Source organism: Astatotilapia calliptera, chromosome 9 (genome assembly GCF_964374335.1).
Source record: "Astatotilapia calliptera chromosome 9, fAstCal68.1, whole genome shotgun sequence".
Lineage (NCBI taxonomy): Eukaryota > Metazoa > Chordata > Actinopteri > Cichliformes > Cichlidae > Astatotilapia > Astatotilapia calliptera.
The window spans coordinates 13,064,460-13,074,933 of record NC_137430.1 but is presented as its reverse complement, the minus strand read 5'-3'; the positions used below and the strand labels follow the sequence as shown (position 1 = coordinate 13,074,933).

Here is a 10,474-nt window from a genome sequence, read left to right as displayed (position 1 = left end):
CATCAAGGATGATTGGAAAGGAGCCATTAGCATAGTTAGGTCTACTTCTACCGCTTGCGAGAAACCCAATACAAACTTTTGCACCGCCTATATAAAGCTCCTAATGTTTTGCATAAGATTGCACCTCTTGTTTCCCCTTTATGTATCAAATGTCAAAAAGAAAATGTTATCTTTTTTCATTACTTCTGGGAATGTAAACTAATTAAAAGGTTTTGGAGTTCCATATCTCAAGAATTGAGCAATATTTTTAAGAATCAGATCCAATGGGACCCTGGATATTTTCTTTTTGGTTTAGCCTCAAAAGAAACAACATCAACTTATCCACAACGTAAACTATGTGATAAACTATTGTTGCTGTAAATGTATTCTTATTAACTCTGTTAAGGATAAACCACCTACTGTTACTTTGTGGTACAGTGAATTGTTTAGAGTTATTCCTCATGACAGAGTTGCTGCTATCTTAGCAGGAAATGAGAATTTGTTCCTCAATGTTTGATCTCCCTTGCTTATTTATTTGCCAGATGATTTGTCCCAACTGAGAGGGGCCGGTTGTCTTTATGATGCCTGAGCACAAATGAGTTCACTTCTGTCTCTTCTTTTTTAAATCTGTGGTTTAATAGATGGTAAATATTTGTCTTTTTTCTCTCTCTGTCCTTCCCATATCTGTGATTGCAAATGTGTGTAATTATTTTTAAATGTTTGTCATTCTGTTTGTTTTTGCTTTGTGCTGACAATGAATAAAAAATTAATCTTAAAAGAATTAACACTACAGTGTGTGTACTTTCTGTAAAAATAAATGTTTACTGAACTAAAAGTACAAATGTTCTCCATTAAAATATACTTCTAACTCTATAAAAAAAGAGGTTTCAATGTTCTGTGTGTTTGTCTTTGGCGGGTAAAGAGTATGCAATATATTCAGTTTTAAAACTTATATTATATATAAATACATTAACTGTAGTAAGGCTATAATTAATGCTAGCTTATTTTAGTAAACGACACAGTCACAGTAAAGCCGCCCCGGTTGTATAACGGCTATCATCTGCAGAGAAATGCTTTATTTTCAGTGTTATTTTCAGCTAGCTTTTTGCTTTGAGTTAGACAAAGCAAAAAGCTAGCTGATACACTCCCCTTAGTTAACCTTTGAGTCTTAAAGACCTGGATTACCTGTAATTTCCTGCTTCTAAATTCAGATAAATCTTAGGTTTTTGTACTTGGCCCTAGAAAGCTTAGAAACAGAAACCTTGATTATTCAGGCCCAGTCTTATCTTAAACTAGTACCATCTCACCCTATTAGAGCACTTCGCTCTCAGACTCCTGGCTTACTTGTGTACTTACTAGGAAATTTAAAAGTAGAATGGGAGGCAGTCTTCAGACTTGCATACCCCTCTTCTCTGTAACCAGCTCCCAGTTGTGTTTGAGAGACAGACACTCTCTCCACTCTTAATATGGGGCTAAACATGTTCCTTTTTGATAAAGCATATAGTTAGGGCTAAATCAGGTGATAATGATAATCAGGCCTCAATCCTAAGGTAGGATTGATCCTGCAATTAACCTAGCTTCTTGTGATGAGTGTTTCTTCTTCACTCACCATGTGTCTTCTGTCCCGTCATCCTCCTCTAAGCTAAACCACTTACGGCAGATGGTTACCCCTCTCTGAATCTAGTTCTGCCAAACATTTCGACCTCTTAAAGAATAGTTTTGCTCTTCTCGCAGTCACCAAGTACTTGCTCATAGGTGCTTGTCTGATTATTTGGGTTTTTCTCTTTTAATGTAGGCCTCTTACAGTACAAAACGTCTTGAGGAAACAGTTGTGATAAAATGGAATTATGAGTTATGGATTGGCCTCTCCAGAGTACAGACCCCAACATGAAGGAGTGTAGCATCATCTTGACAGAAAACTGAACACAAGGCAACCAAAATCCAAGAAAGAGCTTTGAATGTCGTTCGAGAAGCCTGGAGAACTATTCCTGAAGACTTCTTAAAGAAATTAGAAGATGGCTCAGTTCCATGTACGTTTGCACTTTTCAAAACATTGCTGCAACCATTTCACATTTTTCTAAAAAGAAATTAGATTGCATGAGACTTTTGCATAGCACTATAGATTTTGAGGTTATATAGCATTTCTTTAGGATCTGGTGTGAGTATGAAGAAAGTTCTACTCAACAGTTGTGACAAAACAAGACTGAAGAGGGAAAAATCCAGAACACTGGCAGTATTGTATTAAAAAGAGTTTTACTGTAAAGACTATATTTACATCAGAACCAAAATCACAGTCAATGGAGACCACAGAATACAGTTACAATATTGCCCCATTCCCCACCAACTTCAATCTAAAAGGCATCATTCTTTTTATCCGCTGCAAGGCCATGTGGAGCTCAAACAGGCCAGTGCAAAACAATGCGTTTATTAATAGCTCTTGCACAATAAGCCAAAACTACAGTACCATTCTGCTGGTCTCAGTAGGTAAAGTATATTGTGGGGAAATTTAGGACATATAGCTCCAGCATAACTGTGATGGACCATGAAGCGGGAATCAGATGCTGCACAGTCTGAAAAAATCCATTCACTCACGTAGCAAATCCAACAATTTACCCATTTATCCCTGATGGGAAGCAATCATCCCTTTGTGTTGAAATATCCCCTTTTATCATAAATCTATGCGATTCCAGCCCCATACTCATCTGAGCTTTCACCAATCCAGCACGCTGTCCAAGTTTAACTATTAACCCCTTTTAAATCAAGGAAAAGGCCCCTGTTTCTCCTCACTTTAATGCAACAGGTGTGTATGAGTGAAAAAGCAAAAGAGGAGAATGAAGATTGTCTTTGTGTGCTAAGTGGAAATGTCTGTTTTAAGTTGCGTGTTTCAAATTGAATTTCTAGTCCATCTTGAGGCTACGATAGATGTAGCGAATAAATGCCAATGAGGACCAGAAGGACACGCTGCCCAGCATCAGGGAGAAGACCATCGCTGTGAGCAGGGAGTACCCAAAGAACTCAGTGCTTTGCACCAGGCCGCTCATAGAGGACCGGTTCCTATAGTAGAAAACAGAGTAGACAAAGATGAAGATGCCGGTGGATCCCGTGCTCAGCACACTCCTCCACCACCATTGGTAGTCTTCGCCAGACAGCAGGAAGTAGGTCAGTGCCACAGAGATGCAGGCGCCCACAGACAGGAGAATGGCGAAGACACACAGCAGGATACCGTACAGCGTGTAGTGCTCTCTTCCCCAAACAGTGGCAAAGATGTAGTACAGCTCCACTGAGATGGCACTTAGGGAAAGATTGGATGGAAAACAGAGTTAAAAATCCAAAAATGAGAGGGAGTAATTCTAATAGTTTATTTTACGGAAGTCAATCAATCTAAATTCAGCTTCGATGTATACTTATGTAAATGGTGCATTAAAAAAAAAGAAAGAAAAAGAAATGAAGTGCAGCAGTTCCTGGATATTTTCCTGTTTAGTTTTAATTACAGGAAACATTAGTGAATAGTGAGCAGTGATCTATAAAACATGTGAATGCAAATGAGATGACAAAAAAAAAAAAAAAATCACTTTTGCAATAACTGCCTATTATCTTCCTAGGGCTCTGGATGATGGGTTTCCCTTTAATAGTTCACAAGTCTAATGTTAATTACTTGTGATTAAAACCATAAAGTGTTTTATTGTCACCTTTTCTAATCTCTGATCTATGAGTACACTTCTACAAATCTCCCCTTGACTAAACACCTGAGGTCAGCTCACCTGAAGGGAAGGAAGCCACCGATGGCCATGTGCACAATCGTATGTTTGTACCAGGGCTGAGTCGGGATCTGTCTGGGGATATTACGGGTGCGGCACGGTGCCTGGAAGCTGCCAGCTCGGTTCTTTCCCACAATGCCACCAATGATTGTTAGCGGGAAGCCCACCAGCAACCAAGCGCCCAGCAGCAGGAGCACGGTGGTGGCCGGCAGAGCCTGAGTAGAGCCGCTCCACCAGTGGACAGAGTTCACTACACTCCACGTGAAGAACAGTGGAGCTGGAGGGATGAATAATCAAGTTAATAAAAGAGAAGCATCTAATAATCCATGTAATGTTTCCTTTGAGGGTTGCTAGATAGCATTATGTCATAAGGAACGTGAACAAAATACTGCAAAGTGAACACAGATTCATGAGTAAATAATTTACTAGGTGGATTGTACATTCAAATATTACAACTAAGTTCCTTTCATTTACTTTGAGGGTTTTTAAGCTTATATTTAATAACATAGTTATGAAAAACTGTGACAAAGAGTAGGTTAATGGCATTCAGCACAAAGCCCAACTGGGAAACAAACCAGAGATCAGCTGGAGAGACCATCTGTGCCCACATGGTGTATACCTTCACCATCAAGTCATCCCGCAAAATACTATCAAAATCAATTATATTGATTGTTCAAAACAATTTTGAAAAAGTTTAAAAAAAAGCACATGAAAACTGACCACATCCAAGTGCAGATATGAGAATGGAAATATCTCATTATCTAACTAAATCAGACATTAAGTCTTTAATCTTTAACCTGCCAGCTCCTTTGTAAATGGTCAACACGAGGTTTGAGTGCGGCAGATAACTGTTTCGCATTTCAAAAGTGTTGCTAGGAGGCCGAAAAACACGCACACCAACCGCACAGCCTTTGATGAGAAACTGACACGTGAACATGTGCTTTTAAATGCCGGGTCGCTTCCATTTTCACTTACCGGAGAAGAGAGATGATGTGAGGATGATGTTCCACACCCAGCGCTGGCCGTTGATCTGTGTGTAGAAACTGCACGAGACGTAGCCTGACACACAGCTGGTCAGAGCATACAGGACGATGGATGCTGAATTGATGGCGCCATGGCGGTGCACATTGAACATTCCCAGCAATGCCATGAGGATTATCGCTAAAGCAAACAAAGGACATATTTAGGCCCTTTATGTATATACAAGTTTCAGGTTTTCCCTTTTGCTCTAATGCTTGGGACAAAGACTGTTGTTATGGGATAGAGGTGCTCAGAAAACCAGAATGCTCCATTTCAAAGGGAATAAAAAAACAAGACACCTCACTGGGATTTAACAGGCCAGTGTTTCATTGTGTTTGTGAATTTGAGAGTCAATACTCACCTGTGGCAAGGGTAAGGAACTGAGCCCCAACTCCCAGCACAGCACACAGCAAGCTTTTGAAAGGAGGAAACCTAAATACATCAGTATGGATGATTTTCCAACCATTGTCTCCTTGGTCCAGATCATCGCAGCCACCCTCCTCTTCCACATTGTACCTGAAGGTGAAAGCAAAGTATTTTTATGACTGGGAGAACCAAAATGAGAGCAAGAAAAGTCTCTGCTATATTTACAGGTCTTGCAGGTAATACAGGTCCAGGAATTGCATACAATTTTGCACATTTAGGCCAAAAAGAAACTACATTAAGGACTAAACTTCAAATTAAAGCTTTTATTTAAACATAGTAAAATGAGAGCTTGGAGACAGAAAAAACAACAAAAGCCCTTAAAGTGTTCAACAGATAAAAGGATATAAAATAAAGGAAAGGAAAATCTCAGATTTTCCTGCACACACATCTCCTGGTTTTACAGAAAATGGTCTGAAAAAGAGAATATCCAGTAAGCTGCTCATTGCTTTGCTTTGAGCTGGCAGGAAGGCAACAGTATCTCAAATAACCACTCGTCACAACCAACGTAGAAGAGCATCTGAATAAAAAACATGTCCAACCTTGAAGCAGATGGGCGTAAAGCAGCAGAACTCACTTGTGCTACTCCTGTCAGCCAAGAACAGGAAACTGGGGCTACAATCTCAATCAGCTTACCAAAGTCAGATATGAGTAGAAAAACTGTCTGGCCTTTTGATTTTGGTGTTAACAACGTGAAAGCATGCCTTATATCAACAAATCAGGCTGGTAGTGGTGGTGTGATGCTGTGGGAGAGACTTTCTTGGTCCACTTTGGCCTCCTACAGTATTGTGCCCAAGGGTTCTTTGGCAGGCAGACTGAAGCAGCTGGGAATTGCACCTCCAACCTTCTGTGCTCAGCCAACCCATTATTAAACCACATTAAAGGCACAAAGAGACCTGACATTTTGTTTTGTCTTTTATATTCAAGCAATGCATTATTCACTGTCTTTGCGTCACTTACTCACCTAGCAAAGTCATTCTTAAGGACTCTCATGAGAATGATGATGACGAAGCCAAGAAGCAGCACCACCAGCACCAGTGAGTTAATGATGGACAGCCAGTGGATCTCCAGTGTTTTGGGAAAGAACGAGTAGTCTCTGAGACGCTCGGCTCTCCGGGAATAGGGCAGAGATGATTCAAACCAGTGCACGCTGTAGGTATGGGTCACCGTCAGGCTGCCTCCTCCTACTCCGACACCCCCCACTGCTGCACCTGCCCCCTCCTCTAATGGAACAGGCTTAACGTCTTTTACTGAGACATTGGCAAAGATCACATAGTCGCCGTTGTACTCAATGTTGAAATCCAGGTGAGTCCACAAACCCACCTAATAGAACAGAAAAGAGGCAGGAGTTTAGAAGTAAGAGGAATGAAGCTTAGTTTGGTTTACCAAAAGCTTAGCATTTCAATAAAACATTTCTATAGTTTCTACCTTGTGGCTGTGAGGCAGGAAACCACTCTCCTCTATGTATCCTACAAAACCCCAAATTGGAATATCGTCCAGGACAAATTCAAAGTAGTACAGCTCCTCAATGGCCTCACGAAGCTCGTCCACCTACCAAGGAAAAAAACAAGCACCAACAGTTAACAGATGACATATTTTAAGCAGTAGTTGTTGTCATTATTTGTTCTAATATGATGGGATCACTGTTTTTTGTCCTTGTCGATATACATGGTCTAGAAATAGTGTCTCTGTATGTTGCTATTAACTTGTATGTAACATCAACCTGGCAGAGAGTCTACAGATGAAAATTAGCCAAGGGCTATAATCTGGCACATTTACATTTGTTAAAATATTCATTAATATGTATTGTCCCTCTTTTTTTTTTTATTAGAACAAGGTTGTGGCCTCACATAATGAAACAGCTGTGCTAAAGTTGTACAGATGTTTATTATGTGAAACTGCTATTTTACAGACTCCAAGGTTCAGCATACAACAAAGTACAGGTGTAACAGCAAATATCAAGAGGGATTCGATCCTGATACGGATACATGTATCCAAGGTAACACAGGATGAAAGACTTCCATAAAATGCAAAAAACCCCAAAAGTTTTAGTTTTATTATCTTATCCAGGAAAAGAAAAAATAACTGCTACAGAACAGCAGATCTAAAAAGGAAATCCGTTTGCACATAATTTCTGGCCACTTTGAGAATGGCCTTGATTTCCATTAAACAAGGTCCAGGAAACATTCCTCAGAGATTTTGAGCACAGTCAATGCGATGTTTATTTAAGCTTTGTGACATGGTTTGTTAACCTCCTTGAAGCAGAAGATGGTATACGGAGGTGGTCAGCCAGTTTTGACTCATCAGACCAGGAAACATTTCTCCAGTCTTTGGTGAGCCTGTGTGAACTGTAGCCTCTGCTGTCCTGACAGGTGCTGTAGCCCATCCACTCTACTGTCATTTTATATGTCCAGAGATGCTCTTTTGCATACCTTGGTTGTAGGAGCCATTTTTGGGTTAATACCCCATGTTGCCGCTAGAGGTCACCTTTTTCAGTTTTCTGTATGGGAAACTCCAGTTGAGGAGTAGAATAGCATTTTTGTTTCATTTGTAAGCGGTGCTGGTCAAAGCTTTCAGTGTTTGCAGTTTATAACCAACCAGTTTTCTGATGTTAAGCATGTTAACTATTACAAATTTACTCGTGTAAATACCTGTTTTTCTGAAAGAGTGAGCTGGCAAAGAATTGTTTTCTCCACATTCTTTTTGAAGCGGATGTTATATAAAGACTCAGCCATTCTGTCACCATCCAGCACTTCTCCCAGGCTCAGAGATTTATGATGTACCTGATGAAAGAAGTATTAGCATTTAATATACAGGATGTTTAAAAAAGTGCCAGATTAGTTGATCATAATTCTGAGAGCAGTTATTTTAAAACTGCCAGCTAAATAAAAATCAATACAATGTTACTCCGGCCTTTGAAAATGCAGGCTAAACTGCTACCAACACAATCAAACTTCCAATAATGACTTTTCCCTTAAACCTGTGAGCCATTAAATAAACTATCAACTTAAAGGAAAAGCTTGTGTTTTGGTGGAATGTGTGAATTCCTAACAGCAAATCAGTTACACAAAATTATTATTATTATTACTCTTATGTTTCAAGATGTCATTTTTTATCACATTTTTACAAGAAAATGCCATGATCTTTCTATAAAAAGACACTTCTTTACTCAACATGAATTAATACGTGTTTTCAGATTTTTTGGTTGGGAGTAACACTTCACCTCAATATCACATCCTGACGTAGAAACAAACAGATAAGGGATAAAATATAACATAGTAAAGTATTTTCTTTGGACTCTGAGATAAAAATATGTTCACAGGAACTGGAGATGTAAGCCCTGAGATTTAGATATTATCATTACTCATCGACATGTCTCCAGTTCCTCTGTTTTGTTACAACAGACCAACACCACGCAGTGACACAGAACTAACACTGACCTTCTCCGGCCTGCAAACAGGCAATGTGTAATAGTGATATGTCTCCTGGGGGTTATGATAAGGGCCCACTTTGTTGACATAAAGAGTCACATTGTCTCCAATCTTGTAACCAAGGGCCCAGCCTAAGAACAAGAACAGGATCAAGACAGAGTGCAGCATCATCCTCTGACAGCCACCTGACGTGCGTCCTGTTCCACGACACATGGCCCCTGTTGAAAACACGACAGCTTATCAGTTCAGGTTCATTTTAAGCTAGCCTGTCTCTCACTTTTGTGCACTTCAAATGTGGCACGTAATTATCTTAACGCAGAGAGGTAGAACTGCACAATTTTATGCAACGTCATTCCTGCGATGCTTCAACAAACACAGCAGAAAATGATGAAACTGGCTCAAATACAGATGCTGTGTAACCACGGTGAATTGCAATGCATTTCATCAGTTTCATCAGCCCAAAAGAGGGTTTGGAATCAAATAAGCACCGTCAATTTCTGTATGTTGGAGTTTACAAGAGCAAAAAATAAGTAACATTGCTCAGAGCTTAAGTTTTCATCCAGGTGCAGAGTTTCAGAGTTGCTTTCAATTTCAAAGTATATTAGACAAACATTAGTGTTCATGTTATGCTTAACTTTCATATGAACATGTATTAAGTTTGTGTTGGAATGGTGACGCATTATATACAATGCCACACCTCCCCTTTCATTTGCATACTCTACAAAGCACACAAATGTGTTCCCTATCAACCACATTTCCTGAAAAACCACAATCCTCACATTTTTTTTGCAAATGATAGAAGGAGAACTTCAGAAGGGCGACCTAAAGTTATTGCTGATGTGGCATTAGTGTTGAATTTCACAGCAATGCAAATTTGGTCTGAGTGGTAAAGTTGCAATGCCTTTGACATAAGGCATTGCAACTTTGATCGTCCCCTGTGACGAACTAAAGAGTAGCGTCACAGCTCTATGCACATCTGAACTTTTTACTAATTACAGGACTACATAAGAAGCCCATAAAGTATTTAGAAAGACTCAAGCCAAAAGAGTTAAATCAGTTGAATGAATAATAGCAGTAAACAGGCAGAAATGCCTCACACAGCGAGATAAGTAATAGTATATACAAGAACTGTAATAAGCAGTAAGAGCAAGGTCGCAACACTACAAGCTCTGTCCTGTTTCTGTGGACAGCAGTATGCTTATAATCAAAGGGGGCCTCCTTAAATTAAGTAAAGCAAGCGATTCATCCACATCAACACTGTTTTACTCCAAATAAGCACATGCTCGCTAAAAAAAAGACTACAACAACGAAATCAACACAGTCGATCTACCGTTCTCTCCGTCGTCAGTCCCGATGCTCCAGATCCAACAAAATCTGTCTGTCCGCCGGCTTCCTTGGACTTCAGGCCCCAGTAGGCTGCTCTCTTCTCCGCTACACTGGAGCTCAGTGTGAAGATTCAGCCTTACAGCCGAGCATCTTGGAAATTCTTGATACTTTGTGTAAACGTAATATCACTACCTTCATATCCGGGTACACTGAGTACTTTTATTCGCACATGGGCCAGTGTGGAAGAAGAAGAAGAGCTCCGACTCCACGTCACCTTACAAAATAAAAATAACGACGACTCGGCTGAGTTTTCCGGATTGGGCGGGGAAACAAGAATACACCTGAAATGTTACCGGTTAATCCCAGCCGGTGACAAATTTCACTCACAAGCAATGTAAAATAAACGTGGAGTATTTACGGTCTTTAACGCCTCGGGAAATTATGAACTAAAAGGTAGGAGTTCGCAGCTTTCGACGGTGTTATTTTCCCCCTTTTTCCAATAAACCGGATTTCCTTCAACGGTAAATAACCAATCAG

General features: G+C 40.0%; 1 protein-coding gene across 1 annotated transcript; it reads right to left on the bottom strand.

The window, feature by feature from the left end:
* Nucleotides 1-2,215: 2,215 nt before the first annotated feature.
* On the bottom strand, nucleotides 2,216-10,464 carry tm9sf1 (transmembrane 9 superfamily member 1). The gene is made up of 9 exons (XM_026179991.2): nucleotides 9,942-10,464; nucleotides 8,621-8,829; nucleotides 7,832-7,963; nucleotides 6,609-6,731; nucleotides 6,145-6,503; nucleotides 5,119-5,273; nucleotides 4,713-4,898; nucleotides 3,741-4,014; nucleotides 2,216-3,270 (listed from the first exon to the last, which is right to left on the bottom strand). The coding sequence occupies exons 2-9, from the start codon at nucleotides 8,822-8,824 to the stop codon at nucleotides 2,877-2,879; spliced, it is 1,827 nt and encodes a 608-aa protein (XP_026035776.1). The 5' UTR covers nucleotides 8,825-8,829; nucleotides 9,942-10,464; the 3' UTR covers nucleotides 2,216-2,876.
* Between the last annotated feature and the right edge of the window lie 10 nt (nucleotides 10,465-10,474).